The sequence below is a fragment of the Netta rufina genome (assembly GCF_964035555.1).
Source record: "Netta rufina genome assembly, chromosome: 13".
Classification (NCBI taxonomy): Eukaryota; Metazoa; Chordata; class Aves; order Anseriformes; family Anatidae; genus Netta; species Netta rufina.
In genome coordinates, this window is record NC_140136.1 from 5889623 (window position 1) to 5911532 (window position 21910).

General features: G+C 44.5%; 1 protein-coding gene across 1 annotated transcript; it reads left to right on the forward strand.

Moving 5' to 3' along the window:
- The first annotated feature begins 5589 nt into the window (after positions 1–5589).
- MAF (MAF bZIP transcription factor) lies at positions 5590–17645 on the forward strand. Its single transcript, XM_084294600.1, has 2 exons — positions 5590–7153; positions 17581–17645. Exons 1-2 carry the CDS (start codon positions 6066–6068, stop codon positions 17612–17614), a joined length of 1122 nt encoding a protein of 373 aa, XP_084150726.1. The 5' UTR covers positions 5590–6065; the 3' UTR covers positions 17615–17645.
- The last annotated feature ends 4265 nt before the right edge of the window (positions 17646–21910 follow it).

Genomic DNA, 21910 nt, shown 5'->3' on the forward strand with positions numbered 1-21910 from the left:
GGACATGCATCATAAAGCAGGCACAACACAAACCTCATGGCACCAACCTTTAGACACCTCTCACAGAACCGCTCACAGCTTCTCAGTTGCACCTCTGAGATGTCTTCCCTTCAGAGAGAGAAATTCTTTCCGGATCATATGAAGTTATTCAGCATGTTTCTAATATTTTACAAACATTATAAGCAAGCAATGAAAATAGTCTGATTTCTGAAAAGCAGTCCCTTCCCTCTGACACAGGGCAAGCTCAGGCACTCAGGTGTAGCACCCGTGCTGCGTCTTTCCACACAGTGACTGCTGAGAAGAATAAAATCAGAGCAGTTGCTAATGTCTCACAATTTCTAGAGTTAAAACATTCAGATGCTACACAAAACCCACCAAGATGTGTGTTTAAGTGTGCCTTTTTAAACTATTTTTTTTTCTACTTAGCAACAGAAACTTTAAATACAATAGAGGTACTGTATTCCGGGTCTGTGCAGGCTGGCCAAATATGATTCTTTATAGAAAAATAAACCATTTTTGTCCCCTTTTGCACAGTTTTAAGAGATCTTCAAAGGTGGCAAGCCTGATGGATTCAGCAACACTAATGCAAAACTGGAAAGAGAACAGAGAGTAAAAGCAAGTTTCATTAGCAGAGAGAGTTCTACATAAAATATACTGGAGCTGCTGGTGGAAAGGAAGAGGCAGCCAAGATGTTCAGCTGCAAGTGGAGTCCAATTTGATGCTCAGCATGAGTTTAAAAGGAAGATTTTCTCAGCCTTAAAATAAAAGAGCACTATCAGAGGCGTATGGGGCAGAAAACTAGTCACGGAAATGGATTGTACCAGGCTTGGGAAAAGTGAGAGCGGCAAGAGGAGCTCATTTTGCAGCTCATACTTTTACAGACGTGCTCATCTGAACACTCCCAGGAGGACTTGCTCTATGCGTCCAAACCAAATATACATGCATGTTAGCACATGGTTTGTATCACAATGATAAAGCCTGAGTGTGAAGGAGATCCATTCCAAGTTAACTGGGAATTTTGTCTTTGACTTTGGGGGAGCAGACCTTATTTCCTGCCATTGGATCTGCTGCTGTCTTTAATTCTTCATAGCACCAGCCCTTTGACATAAACAAATTGCTAACATCGAGGACCCGATCCTGCTTCCCCTGAAATCAATAGAAGTTTTGTCACTCGTTTCAATGGGATCAAGGATTCAATCCTGCAGTTCTTGAAGTCAATAGGGTTGGGGTTTTCTTTGCATAAGTAGGGTTGCATTAATACTGCAGTATGGGCCTAAATTATATTGATTATTGGAATGTGAAGCCCAAGCATAAAAACAGGATTAAGGAAATGAAATAAATTTTTCAAAATTTGACTTTAGAGCACCATGCACCCATGGTGTGCAGCGGGTCCACGGGAACTGAGCAAGGCTGCAGTGGCGAAGCCTCAGCCAGCCACGTCCGTCGGGAAGCACTGGGGGGGACAGGGAGAAGACAGTCACTGCAGGATCCTTTTTCATTTGCTCCTTCTGAAGTAACCCTTTGAGTCACTAATTCTTCATTAAAAATAAGCAAAGCATCAACAGAAAAAAATTATTGTCATGAGTACACACGTATTAATCGATTCTGCTTCTTTTCTGCTGTTTCTTCTCCCTCTTCTCTGACACGGGGCTGTTATGTGTTTCTGCAACACGACTGGCAAATCAGAATTTATTGTACATATGTTTGTGCTCCACTTAATAAAAAATATACCTATATTTTCAGATAAACTTTGTTAGTAATTCATGAGGTAAGTGACTATTTATGCTAATAAGGGAGAAATATATTCTCAAGCATAATGCATTACATAAATTTGAATGCAAAATGTTCAATTATGAAGTAAATACAGGTAATGCAAATAGTAAATTACATCCAATAAAAATATATAAAGAATGTGTCTTCAAAGAGAGAGAGGCTTTTATTTGCGTCTGTGAGTTGTTTAAAGAGAAAAGAATTAATAAATACTGAATTACTATTATGATGATTTAGCTCATAATTCACCGATCCATAATGACTCCCAGTAATCAGACTGTTGTTTCAGATCCTCAAATATAAGGCAGGACTGTTTCCTCAGCAATTTTATCCCTACCAGATTATCTCGTCTGATTCTATTAATTCTCTCCCATAAATCTGCTAACAGTGATATGTGATTTACTTACCCTGTTAACTGATCTGAAGACTGTTAAAAGGATTTATCTAGCACTGCACCTAGAAGCAGTTTATGCCTTATCACTCTGTTACTCCAAAGAAGTCTTTCTGAAATCAATTTGGCCAGTTTCATAGTTAAATTTGGTGGACACTGCTTAGTTCTGCACCATAAAATAAGACACTAGGTAAACAAAAGGAGCAGCAACTGTACTTAATGTGTTGTTCTCGACATGTGTTTAAGTTATAACAAATTACACTCTGGGTCTGTATAACTCATAACCTGCACGTTCGCCTCTGCTAAATCTTCTGTGCTGGATACATACACACATGCACACACACGCACGCTTCAGCGATGAAAGTTCATGCATATGCTGCTGGCGTGCTCGTCCCAGTACAGCGCGATTCGAGTGAATTTGGAGTTAATGTTTCACGTCCCCCTGCACGATTTGTCAGAAAAGTCTCCAGCAATAAATATACATTAGTTTGAAAGCTCCTGAAGCAGGTCAGCAGCAAGCTGCAAGCAGGCAGGGCTCCACATCGCGTTGTCGAGCAGAGATGCTGGAAAACAAACTGGAGCAAGGGGCTACGAAAGGGACGCTGGAGTTTTCCCTCTGCTTGGATCAGGAATGAGCAGTGCTGGGAAAAGGGAGCAGTCTGGGGGAATTGGCCTGTGATAATTGTGGAAAAACCGAAGACTGAATAGCTCTAATTGAAATGAAAGTGTGCGATTGTTATGAAAGAAACACTGGTAATAGAGGACTGTAAATGTTTAGACACCCATTGTGAATAGCCAAATAATAAAGAAAAATAGTACTAAAATGAGAATTATATAGTGGAGAGAGGAGAATGTTGCTTCTGAAGGTTATCCAAAAATTGCTAATAATCTTTTTTTCTCTGGTGTGCTGAGCAGCAGAGACATTTTGGTGCGGCAGCTCTGTGTAATAATCACACAATAACAATATTGTACAACTAATAATTTTACTTGCTGTTCTGGTAGGTCAGAGCTCTGATTTAATTTGCAGCACTTGCTTACATTGGTATCAATTAACAGACGGTCCCCATTAGCTCACACAATTTCATACTCTTTGTCTCGAGTTCAGAGTTTACTCAGGAAATTTACTAGTTTGCAAATGTAGCACTTTGAATCCTCACGTCCAAATAAACTATTTTATGGGGCTGGAGCCATATTTCCACAGACATCTATCAAACGGGCAAGTGAAATACTACGACTGTATGTTCTGAAAAGCAATAACCTTTTCTTTTAAAAATATTAGCACACATTTTATGCCCCTCATAGGTGAGCATGTTAAGTGATATACAGTACCACATTCATCTTCCTCAGGAAAAAAACAAATACAGGGAATTGGACTGTCCTGTGGGGATTTATGCTGCGAGCCTGGAAGTTTTGTTGATTCCTACGATGTGAAGAAATGGGAAAGCCAGCCGGAGCAGTTAAGTCGTATTAAGTATGTCACGAATATCAGCTGCAAGATAAACCCAGCAGATGTCCACGGCTCTCTGTGCGTGTGCGTTGTGGGGCTGTGCAGAACTGTTTTAATTTTGTTAGCGACGTCGGTAGCGTTTTTTAACTTTACAGGATTGCCTCTGCAATCACTTCTAGATGTAGCTATCTTCCTAAATTTGCAGTATGCCCTACCTTTTTAACTGCCAGGAACAGTACACGCTGTATGACTTTCAGATGTTAGTACTGGCACTTGTACTGATAATGGCATAGTCAGAAGATGTTATCCATTCGTGAATCCACTAGCCAAGTATTATTTCCGAAGCAGAGATTCTTTGACTATCGCAAATGATGATTTTCACAGTTGGTGAAAAATTACCCAGAGACTTGCCTGCACCTACAAAGTCATACCCTGTGCACGGTTATAAATAGCAAACTTGGAGGGGGAAGGGACCGGGCAAGGGGAGAAGGGAGGATTTGAAGTACAATGTTCAAGAAGCTGGTTTAATATATGACCAAGTGTCAGAAGTCAGGTTTCTGAGAATTACTTTTCAGATAAACAACTTTATAGCACCGCACTTAATCTTACTTACTAGAGACATCTCATTTATCACGGAATTACAAGTAACTTTAATTCTATCGATATTCCCATAAAGCCCGCTCGACAAAGCGAGCCTGGCAGTTCGGCAGGCTGCGGGCTTCCCCGGCCCAAGGGGGGCCAAGAAGGGACCCCAACCGAGCCGACCTGAGCCGGGCCGGGCCGGGCCAGCCCCGACGGCGGAGCCCCGACGGCACGGCACGGCTCGGCACGGCCCGGCACGGCTCGGCTCTGCTCCCGCGGCTCGGCGCCGGCCGGGGACGGCCTCGGCACTGACCTTTCGACGAGAGATGGCGCTGTCGAGGTTTGAACGGAGCCGCTCCGCCGCCGCTCGGCACCGCCGGGTGCAGCCCGCTCCGCGGTCGCACGGCTCCCCCCCCTCCAGCCCCGGCCGGGGGGCACCGGGAGGGGAGGCTAAAAAGAAGACAATTAGTTTCGCGATGTATTCCGTTAATTAGCCCGGCCAGGCCGGCCGAGCGCCGGCGGGAGCGGGGCTTGCAAACTTGCAGGGCTTTCGGACCTCTCTGCTGGGGACGGCCGGGGAACGATCGCTGCCGGCAGCAAGCGGCAGACCCAGGGGGGAGCCGCCGCGGGGGGGCGGCCCGGGGGTCTCGGTACCGGCACCAGGTAGCGGCTGGAGCCCGGCTGAGCCCGGCAGCACCGCCGAGCCCCGCGGAGCCCCCCGGAGCAGCCCCCTCCCTCGGGCCGTCCCCGCACGCCCCCGGGCCGAGTCCCCCGGTGCCCTCGGGTGCCCGGCCGGCCAGGAGCACCCGGGGGCTCCGCACCCCGGGGCAGAGCAGGACAGAGCAGGACAAAGCAGGACAGAGCAGGACAAAGCAAGGCAGCGCGGAGCGGAGCGGAGCCGGGCGGGCACCCGACGGCGCGTCCCGGCGGGAGGAGCGGCCCCAGCCCGGTGCCCGGTCCCCGGTGAACGGGGCGGGCAGGAAGGGGTTACGGCGCTCCCAGCTGACAGTCAGCTGATTGCGTCCTGATTGACAGCCCCGAAAAGTTTCCTTGTTTCTATACTATTATGCTAATGCCGGCGGCTGCAGGCAGCCCATTGGGCCGCCCGCCCAGCCAATTTGCCATTCGGAGGCTGACGTCAGGAGCGCTATAAAACTCTGCAATGCTTTTAAACTCTCCTGCTGGATGAAACCTTTAAAATATTTTTCATCTTCTTGCCGTAGCTTTGGGGTTGAGTTGTGTTTTTTTTTTTTTTTTTCTCTCTCCTTTTTTTTTTTTTTATGATTGTTATTATTTTGGTTGCGATATCGACTTTGATTTTTTTTTTGTCTTCGGTCTCTTCTCCCTCCTCCTTTCCCCGATGAACCTCTCTCCTCGCTTTGCACTTTGCATGAGAAAGCCCAGAGGAAAGGCACCATGAAGTGTTAAAAATAACCAAACTGAACCTAAAAAAAAAAAAAAAAAGAAAAGAGATTTACTCGCAACAACACCAGCTAACACTTCCAGCTGCAGTTTGCAAGCTGCAAAAAGAGAGAGAGGAGAGAGAGAGAGAGGAGGAAAAAAAAAAAAAAAAACCTTTATGCAAAAGGCGAATAGCGAGAGCCCCTCGCTCTGATGCATCAGCAGCAGCGGAGACTCTGCAAGGGATAACGCGGAGCCGGAGCGAGAGCGGCCGGGGCGGAGCGGCGCGGAGCCGGAGCCGAGGCTGCGGCGAGAGGCAGCGGCAGGAGGAGCGGTGCGGAGGGGTGCGGAGCGGTGCGGAGCGGTGCGGAGCGGAGCTCGCCCGGCAGCAAGCTGGCTCACCCGGCGGCAACTCAGAGCAGTCCCCTCGCTCCCGGAGCGCACCCTTTCTGGAGGACTGTCAGCAGCAAAAGGATGGCATCAGAACTGGCAATGAGCGGCTCCGACCTGCCCACCAGTCCCCTGGCCATGGAATATGTTAATGACTTCGATCTGATGAAGTTTGAAGTGAAAAAGGAGCCGGTGGAGACCGACCGCATTATCAGCCAGTGCGGCCGCTTGATCGCCGGGGGCTCGCTCTCCTCCACCCCGATGAGCACGCCCTGCAGCTCGGTGCCCCCGTCCCCCAGCTTCTCGGCGCCCAGCCCCGGCTCCGGCAGCGACCAGAAGGGCCACCTGGAAGACTACTACTGGATGACGGGCTACCCGCAGCAGCTCAACCCCGAGGCGCTGGGCTTCAGCCCGGAGGACGCGGTGGAGGCGCTCATCAACAGCAGCCACCACCCGCTGCCCGGCGCCTTCGATGGCTATGCTAGAGGGCAGCAGCTGGCCGCGGCCGCCGGCTCCGGGGGCTCGGGGCCGGCCGAGGAGATGGGCTCGGCGGCCGCCGTGGTGTCGGCGGTGATCGCCGCGGCGGCGGCGCAGGGCGGCGCGCCCCACTACCACCACCACCACCACCACCACCCGCACCACGGCGCCGGGGGGCACCCCCACGGCGCGGCGCCGGGCAGCGCGCCGCCTTCCTCCTCCTCCTCCTCCTCCTCCTCCTCGTCGTCGTCGGCCGCCGGCTCCGGAGGCGGCGGCGGCGGCGGCGGCGGCGGCGGGGGCGCCGGGGGGCTGCACCACCCGCACCACGGCGGAGGCGGCCTGCACTTCGACGACCGCTTCTCGGACGAGCAGCTGGTCACCATGTCGGTGCGGGAGCTCAACCGGCAGCTGCGGGGCGTCAGCAAGGAAGAGGTGATCCGGCTGAAGCAGAAGAGGAGGACCCTCAAAAACAGGGGCTATGCCCAGTCCTGCCGCTTCAAGAGGGTCCAGCAGCGGCACGTCCTGGAGTCGGAGAAGAACCAGCTGCTGCAGCAAGTGGAGCACCTAAAGCAGGAGATCTCCAGGCTGGTCCGGGAGAGGGACGCCTACAAGGAAAAGTACGAGAAGCTGGTCAGCAATGGCTTCAGAGAAAACGGATCCAGCAGCGACAACCCTTCCTCTCCAGAGTTTTTCATGTGAGTGCCCACAGCCTTGCCACCTTAACTAAAAGTTCTCCGTGTGAGTTGTTGTTGGGGGCTTTGCTAGAGCGACAACCCAGCTTGCCACCTCGTGTCACTTTTTCTTTTTTTTTGTTTTTAAACTCAAAACGATTTTAAAACCAAGTTGGTTTTGGGTTGATTTTTTTTTTTTTTAAGGTGGGCTGGCTCCGTGTTGGCCGACCTAAAGTTCTACATGAGTTTCTTTTCTGTTTATTATTATTATTTTTATTTTTATTTTTTGTGGGGGCTTGCTGTTTTTTTTTTTTTTTTTAAATTTAAAAGATCCAACTCACCACCAACTCAGTTCTTCATATGAAGCTTGCTCTTCTTTGAAACCTGCCATCCACATTATATATATATTTTTAAGTTCATGAGTTTTTTTTTTCTTTTGAGCTTGCTGTGTCCAAAAGAGTCAGATTTTTTTTTGCCATCCTGAGTTCTTCATATGAGATTTGAGCTTTGCGAAAAGTAAATAATAAAAAAACAACACAAAAAACAAACAAAAAAAAAAAAAAAACATAAAACAAAAAAATACACAAAAAAATACAAAAACAATGTGAAATTTTTAGACTCCAGCTTGCTGAGTTCCATCAGTTTTTAGCGTTGTTGTGCAAAACTAGAGATATACCTAGATCAACCTGCCAAAATCAAGCCTGCATCAACCTTCGGTGTGTTCATGTGAGTTTTGGCCTTAATCTGCCAAACGTGAGACTTTAGTCTGCCATTAGAATCCCATACTCATCTCATGCATTACGCTTGCTATTTTGTCTTAGCAACAATGAACTATAACTGTTTCAAAAGACTATGAAAAAGAGACATTATATTAATAAAAAACCCTGCATGCTGGTCATGTATGGTATAATTATTTTTTTTTCTTTTGCTTGGAAATGGACTTTTGGAGACTATTATGGCATGGCATTCATCCTTTTGTTTTATTGCCTCATCACTTTTTTGGGTTGAAAGCAAAAAAGTGCAACCTTTGATCTTCCTCCTCCTCTTCCTCCCCATTAAAGTTTGCATCTGCTCTAAAACTGCTTTGAGTTATTCAAAACTTCAGACTTCCTTTTAAATGCACTGAAGCATTCCCTCTTAAAAAAACATGCCAGAATGGATTTTGATAATGTGGCAGAAAAAAAAAAAAAAGATTAAAAAAAAAGATAAAAAATACAAAAAGAACTCTGGGAAGATGTTCAAAAGCAAAATTCACATCCCATTTGGGGGGAACATTGAAACCATGCTGTTGCCTAAAACAGTCACACAAATAATTTTAAGTGATCTGCCCCATCCCTCTCTCTCTCTCTCTCTCTCTATTTTTTTTTTTTTCCTTTTGCATTTGGTCATGGTCAAATGTGGAATGCTCTGGGTTCCTAGTATATAATTTAATTCTAGTTTCTGTCATCTGTTAGCCCAGTTAAAATGTATGCTACAGATAAAGGAATGTTATAGATAAATTCGAAAGAGTTAGGTCTGTTTAGATGTAGATTTTTTTTTTAAAGATTGATGCACTAAATTGTTTACTGTCGTGATGTAAAGGGGGGTAGAATTTGCAACGGGACTGTTTTAAAAAGTAGTTTATGCAGCATGTGCTTGCAACTTAAATATAAGTTGGGTATATGTAGTCCTTGCTATACCACTGACTGTATTTGAAAACCAAAGTATTAAAAGGGGGAGGCACCCCTGTTTATATCTATAGGGGTATTTTACATTCAAAATGTATGGATTTTTTTTTTTTTTTTTCAAAATTGAAGTATTTGGGACTGAATTGCACTAAGATATAACCTGCAAGCATATAATACAAAAAAAATTACAAACCTGTTTAGAACGCTAATACAATTTATGCAGTTATAAAGATGGCATTACTGCACAGTTTTAAAATGATGCAGATTTTTTTACAGTTGTATTGTGGTGCAGAACTGGATTTTCTGTAACTTCAAAAATTCCACAGTTTTAAAGGCAATAATCAGCAAATTTTATTTTCAGGGACTGATATCCTGTCTTTTAAAAAAAAATGGAAAGTAAATCTTACCACAATAAATATAAAAAAATCTTGTCAGTTACTTTTTCTTTTACATATTTTGCTGTGCAAAATTGTTTTATATCTTGAGTTACTAACTAACCACGTGTGATGTTCCTATGTGCTTTTCTTTCATTTTCAACTCTATGGTTATATCAAAAGAGAGAATAATCTACAATAATAAACTGCATTTTTTTTGATTCTGTACTCAGTTTCTTAGTGTGTAGTTTAAAGTTCAATAACTCCGACAGCAGTACTTCAGCGTACTGCATGGCAAAGGGGTGATGCTGATACCAGAGCTGGACTCGATAAGGGAAATGAGGGAAGAAGGAAAAGGATAGCTTTGTGGAAAATGGAAAATTGTCACCCACTATAAATCAGTTATCTTTCAGGTAGATGAAAAACGTGAGCTTTCAGGTGCGTCCTCTGACTTCTCAGTACTGCAGTGACCCCGGTTTCAGTGACTCATATCATCCCACCAGGTTTTAGGAGATCTCAAAGGGGAGGTCTGCTTCAAACCTGATGACATGATATGGCCCTGTATTTTGATGGTTTTATGATGGAGTGAAGCGAAAGGGAAGACTTCACATCCTCTTATCATCTGATCCAAGCAAAGCGTGCCTGTCTCTAGCAAGAGATGACACCGCATCAGGCTTGGCTTGTCACAGAGACACTTTATGTTAGATCGAAATATTTCTTGCCATTTGGGTCCATGCCTCCTCCTTTTTTTTTCTTTTCTTTGCTTTTGTCCCACATTCTTCCTTCGTTTGCCCTGTGGTTTTCTTTTTTTTTCCCTTTTTTTCTTTTTTCTTTTTTCTTTTTTGTTACAGGCCTTAGAAAGCCCAGAGCAAACCAAGGAGCAGAGCAAAATATTCAGAGGACTTCCTCCAACTTTTGAAAGTTATTTGCCCTAAACAATCAGCCCCAAAGGTTAATGTGCTAGAAATGTTAAGGTCTACAAGCCCCTCTTCACTGCAGTTCTCCATGTCAAAGGGCATTTCGGCTTCGAAAGGCTCCTCAGACCCTCGACCCAGTTAGTTTACAGCAACCTTCCCGGAGAGCTTCCAGAGGAAGGAGGCAGGCTGTGCTCAGAGTCCTCTCCCACCCTCTGAATGGGATTAGCAGCCCAGTTTATTTGAAAAGCCTCTCCGAAGAATGTTCTGGCCCCTCCGGGACGATGGCTTTATCTCTAGACCCAGCCTCATAAACCCAGCATATAAATATATATTTAAAAATTCAATTTTATCCCCACCCCCGTCCTCCTGCTGTAGGTCCAACACCTTCCCAGCTTTAAAACCATCCCTACTGGGTGCTGGTGGCACCGAAAGCAGAGGACCTGTTGCCGTTCCCCTACCCACGCCCCATCCCACGCTGGGTACTGGGGTCAGGATGTGACCCTGATGCCCCCTGAGCCGTGGGCGCTGCCTGTTGCTGAAATCCCACCTCCTCCCATCGGATGGACCCCGGTGGTGCCCGCCGGGGATGGCAGCAGGCGCGTTCCCCCCGGTTTGGCAGGCGGTGGCCGCAGTCCTCGCTGCCGCACCTCGCCCCTCCCCGGCGCCCGGGCAGCGCAGTGCCCTTTGGCATCTGACCTTCTGTTGCACCGGGGTTTGAGTAATGGTTCAAGCTCCAGATTCTGGTTAAATTGAGTTCCATTTTCTGGTTAATGTGTAAGCCGTGGGTAAACTGGTCGCTATTGGCTGAGCAGAGAATTATCTCCTCTCATAAAGACGGGTTTTATTTTTGATTTTCTTTAATTCCTTCTCCCACCTCCCCTGGCTGAGCCTTTGCTGATGCCCATGTTTATTCACAGAGGGTCACTCAGAGGCTCAGCCGGGTGCTCTTTCTCACTGCCACCCTTTCAGAGAGCTCCTGGAGGAGCCCTGCTCTGTATGGGGACGGGGAAAAGGCAGCAGAGCCCTGAGCCCACTGGCAGTGGGACCCACTCCTGGTCCCCACACCACACTGCCAGCACGGGCTGACACTGGGCAAGGTTAGAAGCAGGCTCTAGAGTGTGAAGGGCGGTGGGAATCGCATGAGTAGCGCGGAGCCCTGCTGCCTCCCTCAAGTGTCTTCTTTCTCGGAGGAAAAAAAAAAAAAAGCTGTTTGAACAGTGATAAGAGAAATCCTTCCTAGAAATAGACCGAGTGCAAAAGGGAAAATTCCCATCACACGCCCAACCTGAGAGGGAAGAGGAGGCTTGCCTCTCTCCGAGCTTCGCATTGTTATTACACCGTGTAATCTTTATTTGCAAATAAAAAAATAATGCAGCTTCTCTAGGCTGCCTTTGAATTTTGGCCTGAAACTCACTAACTTCCCAAGTGAAGGGAGAGGAAAATGACAGCAGCAAGTTTTAATGTTCACTAAAGCGAAGAGACTTTTGGGGTTCTCTGTATGAATCATTGCAGGGGAGCGCCCACCTTTGCCGCAGGACTGCTTGCTGGGGACTAATTGGAACCGCTCTGCTCTGAATAACCCACATTCATTAATCACCCCTCGCTTGGCTCTGGCCTCGATCCTGCTCCCATTGAGCTCGAGGTAAACCCCCGGTGCTTTCTGAGGGGAGCAGGATCCTGCCATCCCCCTGCAGGTCCCTCCTGTGCCGAAGCAGGGGGAGTGCTGCCAGAGCCGGGGAACCGCATGTCAGGAGACGTGCGTGGTCTTAATCTCCCCATCACTAACAATGTCCCGCTTCTACCATAGTCCTGTGGTGCTTTCCCATTTATTAACTACATTACAAAGAACTTTCATGTGACCAGTGCAGGGAGATACGCGCACCGAGCGGCTCTTTGCTGGCCGTGAAATGGAGCGCAATACACTGCGGCCCCCTCGTCTCCACCCCACCTCACCCTTAGGCTTTTTTTAAAATTATTTATTTATTTTAATTTTCCTAAAATGAATCAAGCCCCTCTGCCTAACATCCAGGGCGCATGAGTATTTCCGTGTTGGTTGCTGCAGCATTTTCCCTGCCCGAGAAAAAACGTCATCCTGGCCTGCATCCGAAAATTAGAGAGCAGAAGGGAGGGAACCAGCCCAGTCACACCGGTGTACATTTATTTCTTCAGCAGGTGTACATTTATTTCTTCAACTGGTGTACATTTATTTCTTCAAATTTATTTCCTCACCACCGCCAGCAGGTGCGGTGTGAGAAGTGCCTGCTCACAGCAGAGCGCTGAGAGCTTCTATGTATTAGAAAGTCCTCTTTGCCCTTTTAAAACAACAAAAAAAATATGTGTGTGGACTCAAAATGCCACTTGAAAACTACACCCCCCCGCAAAACGTGGCAGCAAATTTTAAGTGTAAAAAATGAACTTTCCCAGCTCTTTTTTTCCTTTCCTTTCTGAAAGCTTCTGCGCAGCTGTTTCCTCTCCCTCCCTCCGTGTAGTGTGTAGGAAGTTCTCGATCTAGAATCATTCATAATTTTAATACCAATTTCTATTTGACATAATATACTAATATCAGATACAGAGTGTAGCTGCTTCCTGGATTTAGGGAGGAAATGATGCATATATCAGAATTATCTGCTCAGATGCCAGAACTACACTGGTGTCATTTCAGCATGTGCTGCATTGAAAGGAAATCCTTTATATTTATTACTCTGATCATCAGAGGAGCTAAATGGACCCTCTGTTTCTGACACCTGTTCAGATGGCCAAATTAAAAATTTCACGCAGGAAAGAAAAGAAGAAAAAAAAGCTACACGGTTCAGTGTTGCGAAGTCAGGTTTTTAATAAACTTTCCTCCATCCTGTTTCCAAAGTCACTAAGATCAGGTTGTGAGGGGCTGCCACGAGGCCTGGCCCTTCCAGGGGCAGCTATGGAGAGTGTGATTTATTTTGTTTGCTCAGCCAGGATGAAAAACAATCCTGTTTGTACACACACACACACTTGAGCAGTCCGTAGTCAAATGCTTCAGATATCTGTTTTAAGTGTGCGTCTCGGTATGAATAGCACGAGGTAGAACACCAGGACGTGGCAGAGGTGAGTAGCTGTTGAAAGAACCAGTCTTTTCGGAAGGGAGCAGAGCACTCGACCATTTCACACTTTTAACTCTCCTCTAACGAATTTTTGGGGCACGGCAGATCAAAATCAATAGATTAAAATACTGTACGCTGTGCTGCATTTAATTCTTGACTGCCTGAAATTGCGGGGGAGGACTGAGAATAACATTTGTCACTCTTCGAGGGCTGAGTGCATTCAGACTTGTGAGCTCCAAGCCAACACGATGCAAAAATAGTCCAGGATGTGACTTAAGTTTTCAAGTGAAAAGCAAAAGGCCAGGGATCGGCGAGGCTCTCTCTGGGCTGGCCGTGTATAAGGACAGAGATAGGCAGCCCCAGCTATCTGCCCCGCTATCAGGCTGACCCGGCACAGTGTGATAACGTCTTGGTGCCCCAATGCGAGACGCCTGTATCTTATCGCTCTCCGAAATGATCATTTTCTTTCTATATTGCCACATTTGATTTTTATTTTTTTCCCCTTTCAAAGCCTAGCTTTTAAGGCAGTGCCATTTGCGATGCTGCAGAGAGGTGTGCAGGCCTGTGCTTGTGGTGCAGGGCTGGAGACTGCCCAGCCTCTCCTCTCAGTTGGAGTGAAGCCCTGCGGACTCGGTGACACGCTTTCCTTTGCTTTTTTTCTCTCACATGGATCTCTGCGAAATGTATTGCGTGGAGGGATTCGAAGCCAGAGCAGAAGTTTGCTAGAAGTGGTTTCCACGCAGGAAAAAAAAAAAACAACAACAAAACAAAACAAAACAAAAAAAAAAAAACACAGATTAGCCAACAACCAACAAATTGAGCAGTGCCTTTGAGTTTCCAGCTGGGGTAGGGAATGGAGTGTCCCTGGTTGCCTCTTGCAATTGTTAATTCATAAAGAAGCACAGTCCCGAAAAATGTTCTCAGCAGCTCTTCCCCCTTTAAAACAGAAATGTCAATGACTGCGTACGGAGGCGTAAAGGCTCAACACCCTATTTCAGCGCCAGCTCTGGCATCTCCCTGCCCCTCAGCCCTGGCTTTTGGGTGCTGAACTCGAGCATCCTCAAGGGCTGCAGGGTGTCGGGGCGAGGGGGTGAGCAGGGACACACACTTCTGCCCGCCCGGCACCTGCCATGGCCAGGGGATAGCACATTTTGGGATGATTCTGTCGCAGATTGGAGCAGCTTGAAAATAACCCTGGGCTGGGGATGGGAGGGGGGGTATCCCTGCCCGGGGGGCTCTGCGGGCAGCCTGGGCTGCTTCGGGGCTGTGGGGGCTGCACCAACAGGGATGGAGGGTCTCGCACATGCACACGCACACCCCCACATGTGTTTAGGGTGCTGGCCCCAGCCCCGGGGTCCCACCACAGGCAGTTGCCATCAGCAGGGGACAAGGACTGGGCGGGGGGACCAGGGGGCTGGGGCAGGGTGCGGGGTGGCTTCCTTTGTTTGTTTGTTTGCTTGTTTGTTTGTTTCTAAATTCAATTCCTGGAACAAAAGGGGAGGCTGTGCGTAACTAAAGGATCCGTCCGTGCATCCAGAGCTTAGCTCCGGTGGGTCACCCAGGCAGCTCCAGTTGACTGACCGTCCCCTAGGTACGTTTGTGGAGCCACTTCCTTCATTTTGCACACAGGATTACTTTTCTTTTCTTTTCTTTTCTTTTCTTTTCTTTTCTTTTCTTTTCTTTTCTTTTCTTTTCTTTTCTTTTCTTTTCTTTTCTTTTCTTTTCTTTTCTTTTCTTTTCTTTTCTTTTCTTTTCTTTTCTTTTCTTTTCTTTTCTTTTCTTTTCTTTTCTTTTCTTTTCTTTTTTCTTCTCCTTTTTTTCTTTTTCCTTTATTTTTCTTTTTTTTCCTTTCCCTTTCACTTCTTGCCTTTTTTTCCTTTTATTTTCTTTCTTCTCTCCCTTTTCTTTTTCCTTCCTTTTTTCTTTTTTTTTTTTTTTCCTTTTCACCTGTGCTCACACAGTCTAATCTAAACCCCTCTGAAATCAAAGGGATCTTTTTTAATGGCATTTTGGATCAGGCCCTGAGATCTCTGCAGGGAGGAAGGAGAGTGGGGGGAGCAGGATTTACATTTCATGGCTTTTAAGGAATCTGAAGTACAGAGGAGAACAGCTTTCTGAGGCTGAGTTTCCCAAATCTATGTGGATATACGATGGATGGAGCATGGATGTGATTAAGCTTAAAGCCTTTTCTTAAAGAAAGCAAGTAAACTCCCTCTCCTGAAGCCTGAACCCCACTTCTCCAATTTAAAACAAAATGTCTTGCCAAGGCCTTGGTAGTGGGTTGTCACGATGCTGAAACGGATAGAGACAGAATCAGTTTGAGTTGTTGGTATCACTTCTAAAGCTGCGGTGCTCTCCGCTATGAACAACCCCTGCTCTCTCAGGCACTTGGAGCTGTTGCACTGAAACATTAGTGGCAATGAAAATGAACCCGAAAGTGAACCAAATAAGACCTAGCTTTTTTTTTTTTTCTTTTTTTCTTTCTTTTTTCTTTTTTTCTGCCTTTTTTTTTCTCCCTCTCCCAAAACTTAACTGTTTCTAAAATCACTGATGAAAGCATTTTAATACGTAGGAAGAGGTGCTGGAACCTGCAGTGCGATTCAGTGTTTTGTGGTGTGGGTTGAACAGATTTTCCTTTCCATAGGGTTTCCTCCTGCAAAGTCATTGTAGAGGAGGGAATACTGTAAGATTAAATCTGTTTAAAATACTATATTCATGTCACACCAGATACAGTCTCCAGACTGTGCACAGTCTTTCAGCTTCCTTTATTGTGAAATCCTTTTAAAATAGCTCAGCATAGAGCAGAAAACTTATTCAAGTATAACTCTCTTGCACCAACTCTGCCAGATAAAATAAAAGGAAGTTATCAGCCCTCTTAAATTAACAAATCTGCTCAGTGTCTCTGGCTGCCTTCCTGCTGTCTTAGTTTCTTAGTCTCTTTCCTTATTAATAAACTGATAGTTTAATAAACCTGCTAAATGAATAAATGCGCCTTGCCGGTGGAAGCGGGTTCCTTCCACTCTGTTTCAGGTCTCCTGTGATGTGGCTGAACTGTTGTGGTTTTAGATAAGGGATGTCCTCATCAAAGGCTAAGCATGATAAAAGCAGGCTGACCACATCACTTTCTCGATGCTCTTCAGGTGTGAGACCTGAATACCTGTTCCTGTCGGCCGAATGCATTAATAACAGGATGGATTCACCACTGGGCATGAAAGCAGAGGTCATCTTGAGGAAAATGACACCAAAGGTCTACAGGAGTCACTGTATTTAAGAGATCCTGGGCCGCATGCCAAGCATCGTGTTTAAAGAAGCGCTGCCCCCCCTCTCCAAAATCCCTGGGAGGGGATCAGCGGCAGGGTGAGGGAGGCAGAGGAGCTGTCACAAAGCAGCAGCTCAGCCCCAGACGTCAGGCAAAAGGTTTCCTAGAAAAAAAATGACTGAATGTCGAATTGTCCCCTGAAGGGACCTGGTGCTTCCCCCATGGGGAGCCCTGGGACACGCCGCACCTTCCCGAGTGATGCTGGAAGGGAGAGGGGCAATCCTGCTGGCACAAAACGTGCAGGCGAGTTTTGTAAAAGCTGCAGAGCCGTTCTGGCATTAAATTACTGAAAAAGCGCCTATAGTGCGTCTTGCTATTTTTTTTTTTAATAAAAAACGATCAGGCTCGTGGTTTATCCTCGCTCTGATTATGCTGTACTATTACAATAACTTGATGGAGCCGAAACGTTCCTGCAGGCAGTTTATAGAAAATATATGTACATGCCTGTGTATATATACCCAGGGAGAGAAAGTTAAATATAGGGGACACAACAAAATATCCTTGCTTAAGAAACACAGATTGACTCACTGACTTTCCTCATTTATTGTACAAAGATTCACTCTATGTATGTTGAATTTTTTTTTAAATTAGATTTTAAATATATGTTGACAGTAGGAATTTGTACAGTGTGAACGACCGCAGGGAGAAATGACAGCTCTGTTTTTGTTATTAAAGTACTGTCTGGGAAATAATGGAACGTGTACAGAAATTGATTATTATTTTGCCAATTACATCAGTGTAGCTAATAATAATCATTAAGAAAAAAAATACAAAAAATACATTTTCAGATTTTAGAAGGTAATATTCACTGTGAGGCAAAAATATGTTTTTAAGGTAATTTATTGGTAAAATTCTCCTGTTATTAATGCTAAGTAGAGACCAGATGTGCAAGCTAGAAATGTTTCATTTTAAACTGTTTTAATTTTCTTCTTCACTCACAGACAGTTAATATACAGTACATGAGACTGTCTGAATTTAATTTTGTATTTGAATATAAGAGGTCCTATTTGTACAATAGTGGCAAAACAGACATGTTTTACAATGCTAAAAATTCCTTTTAATAATGGCATATTTTAATATATTTACTAAATTAGGTACCCGAGAGAATCTTCTACAACGGTGATGTGAAATTCCCTGTTACCTGAGGTCAAAAAAAAAAAAGGTATGTTTTCACTTTCATTAGCAATTTCTCGTATTTCGGGAGGGATAGTAATGTCACTGCTTTGTTTCCTGCTGCTCACAGGGAGCTGCGGTCAGAGCCTGGGAGCCACTGGCAGTCTCCCGGTGCAACTTCCAGGCTTTCGGATGAGGCTGGCTTTCAGGTGCCTACAAGAAGCATTCTGCAGTGATTGGGCTTTGTACTTTTGTCAGGCAGGCAGCTCTCCCATGTCCCACAACTCATATATAATCCTTTGCAAATGTTTTCTTTCTTTTTCTTCAAGCGCTACCGTTTCAGACATCAGCTATGGGGAATAAGGATGGGTCTTCTGAAGGTCTCCTTCAGATCTTGATGAAAATCATGAGGCTGTGTTAGGCAACTTCTGTACTCCCAATTTACAATAGAGTTTAATTCACAGCACTGCTTTCCTTGTCAAACTCATGTTCATTCAGACTGTCAACATTGACTAAAAAATATGCCGCTAACAAAAATGTGGGGATTAAATGTTCAGGCCCTTTCCCTGCTAGATTCAAGCAGGCACTTTTTTTTTTTTTTCCTCCACATGGAATCTGATTTTTATTGACCTCAACTGTAAAAAAAATACTAAATGGCTTAAATGAGCTTCAAGGTTGCAATGACAGAGATTCCTGCCTGAATTTTGTTATGAAAACTTCTGTTTTAGTTAAGAATACACCCTACCACACTTTGATCAAGCATAATGTACTACTATAAAACAGTATTTTATTAGCTCATGTAATTAGCTTTTATTTAAAAAAAAAAACATTTAAAATATGAGTGAAAGTGGGGAAGGGGTAGCCAGCACTCTAGACTTTACACCAAATAGGATAGAAAGGAGTTTTTGTTGGTATACAGCTTGCAGAAGTGGGCTCCTCAAGGAGACATTTCATTGAAGGAGCAGCTCCTGTTCATCACCTTCTTTCTCAGTGTAATGGCTGCAATTGCAATAATCTGAGAGGAAGCCTTTCCCGGTTCCTGTAATTTATGTATGTGATTATTAGATATATATAAAGCATATAAGTGATACAAATTCATGTTATCCATATATTAAAAAAAAAAAAAAAAAAAAAAAAGCTTTTTCCCTGATGTGCACTTGTGATCTCAGGACTTGCTTAACCTGCTGCTCTCTGGGACAATTCATTGCTCCTTCCTTCCAATATTTTGTGGTTACCCTGTCACAGATGATAGGATAAAACAGCAGCAAAATCTGTTACTTTTAAGCAAATAGCTGTCGGGTCTCGGAAGAGTTAACGAACTTTTATGGCAAGGTTCAGACAGATCTGACCCCTATGGTAATATTTCATCTAAGGTTACTGTTGGGAGAGAAATCAAATTTCAGCTGCGAGCATGATTGACAGGTGAAAGCAAGAAAGAGAAAGACATCTGGTCAGATGGGGAATTTGGGAAGGAGAAGGACAATTCAGGGAAGTGTCTCTGTGATATTAGGAATAATAAGCAGAGCTATGAAGACTCCAATACTCCACACTCTCTGGAGGCGCGCTCCATGGAGATATTCATTGCTATTCATGGAGGTGCTTTGATTAAGGGGATTTCAGCCTGCACATTTCTAGTAGTGGACAGTGGTCTCCATGGTCTAACTGACTAACTTGACTACTTTGAACAAATTATGTTATTTCTGGCATACTTTTAGCGTTTCAAGGCAATTCCCTTTACAAATATGACCGGAGCATTTGGCGGGTGCTGGTTAAGACGTCCTCACCATAATTTCCCCCTCGTGTCTAATGGCAGCAGGATTTGCAGCCACTGAGGATACATTGCGGTATTTCTTAAGGCAAGTGTTATTTTCCAAGGGCCATGTGTTGGCCAGTTCCATGTGCAGGACTCCCAGTAGCCGTGGCAAACATCCCTCCTAGTACATACATAACCCCAGGCATGTTTGATACCTATTTTATCCGACTTCAGTGTGTTTTGTTTGGTGCAGAACAGCTTTTCCATCTTCCAACATCCTGGAACCAGTCCGATTATTTCCTGATTGGAGTGATAATGTTGGAAAGCAGAATTTGGTTCTGACACATAAACTACAGCCCAGCTTTCTCTTAAAAATGAAGTGAAGGAGAAGAAATCTGGTGGTTTTTATCACTGTGTAACTGTTAATATTTAATTTTTCAAGACAAAGCCGGGGTCTCTGAAGGGCTTAAGTAATGCTCCAAGGGCAGGACGTGGAAATGATGGACCCTAGGATCTAAACTGCTCCCTGCCTCCATCCCAAGTGAAAGAAAAGGTCCTGGCCCCACCACAGCTTTCGTAAAAGCCCCAGTGAATTCACAGGCCCCAGATTTTCACCAGCGTGCGAATGTCTATGGGGCAAGTCATACTAATAAAAAGCAAATATGAATTTATCAGTCAGTAGCTGTGCTGTGAATTCCCTGGATGGGTGATCCTATCTGGGAGTAGAAGTGGATCCCCCCCAAACCCTCCTCAGTATAGCTTAAGCTGCTTAAAATAAAATAAAATAAAATAAAATAAAATAAAATAAAATAAAATAAAATAAAATAAAATAAAATAAAATAAAATAATCCACTTTTACTCTGGAGTAGGAGTGTCCATCCTGGGAATGGGTAGCAGTGCAGTATGTTTTACTGCATAATTCCCCCATCTGGATGAGCCCTAAAACTAAGGAAAGAACAAGGAGCAGTAAAGAACAGAAATATATTTTCTGTTCCCTTTTCAGTTTACCTCTAAGACCTTTCACACAAGGGAAATCACGGCAATCTTAAAGTATATATTGGCTTACTTTTCACTGCTATTCCTACATTCGCACATGCATTTTTAAAAAAGATTTGTGTTTTGTACAAGACCTTTTGCTTTCTCATGTTTTTCAAGTGTATTTTTGATGTACAACCGAATCTGACTGTTGTTTGTGGCATCATATTTCATTTCATGGCCACAGCCTATGATGTCAAGCTGCCTGATGTCCCTACAAGTAGACCCCAAGTTTTATTCTAAGACCATATATCTGATAAAATTGAAAATTAAAGCCAAGAACTGTAAAAACAATCATGTTTCTTTGTGTATGAGTGAGTTATTTTTAACTTCCCATTGTTGAGTTAGCCGTCCCTTTAAAATGTCTTTATGTTTTGAGCCTGATATCAAGATAACTTCCATGAAATATTATTGGCAAGTTTCCCATTGCAGTCAATGGGAGCCTTGTACGTATTTTTCAAGCAGATGTGCTGTATTAAGTCTAAATGAGAATCTTTTATTTCGAATGGGAGGCAACATGCTGTTCTTGCTAAGAAATTGATAGTAACATATCTCCCTTCATTTTCTCTTCCCAAACATATTCTGTACAATTTACTGGTCATTTTACATAAGTAAAAAACCTGTTTTCTAGTATTTAAAAACAAACAAATAAACAACTGAAAAAAAGAGAGAGAGAAAAAAGAAGAAACTTTCACAATGTCTCACACTCCTTTCTAGCTTATTCCTGAGAATATGAATTATCAAAACATCCTGAGTCTTCATGAGCAAAGAGAAAGTTGTGTGACATATCTGACAGTTTTTACTCCCACCAAATTCCCAGTAAAATCAATTTAATAGTTTTCCCTGTTTTTAAAATAAACTCTAAAATATTTTTCCACTGATGTGGCTTTAGCTTTTGTTTAATTCTAATAGAGGATTTTAAGTTAACTGCTACAAAAACTGAAATATTTTTAAAACTTCTCTTTTGGATTTCCTAATTTGTGCCACTTATGAAATGACTCACACTGTACCAAAATACGGGAGATTGATGAGACAGGAAAAGTACTGATTTAACGTCCCATGTGTAAAATTACTTCTCAGGCTTCCACATATAGTCCTGATGTTTAGAGCGCAGAAGTCGAGAGCTAGGAGTTACAGCCTGACTCACTTGTGAGACTTTGACCCAGTTCTTTGATTCTAGATTCAGCAAAATACTGCAGCACTTTAAACTTGTTATCTTAGGTGTCTTCTAAAGGTCTGTTACCGTTGATCTCTTTATATCTCAGTTTACACAGTTATAAACCCGGATAATTAATTCTTACCTTCTAGGCTTCTGTGAGAGTTAAAAAATAGCTGCAATGGAAGCCTTCTAATGAAGGCCGGTGTGGTGGAGTGCTCGCCGTTCGCCTTACTTCATGTCCTAGGGCAAGAAATGCACGGGGCAGCCACCGGCACAAGCCCCATCTACCGCTCCCGGGATGGGGGGGCAGGTCCTCCCACAGTGACACTTGTGATGTCTGTAGGACCTGGGACTTCTGTCAGAG

Bases quoted from the DNA above. Each gene is read 5' to 3' on its own strand.
- MAF (XM_084294600.1), top strand. From the start codon at position 6,066: ATGGCATCAGAACTGGCAATGAGCGGCTCCGACCTGCCCACCAGTCCC. The intron at 7,154-17,580 runs GTGAGTGCCCAC...TTACTAAATTAG, and splicing joins TCCTCTCCAGAGTTTTTCAT to GTACCCGAGAGAATCTTCTA.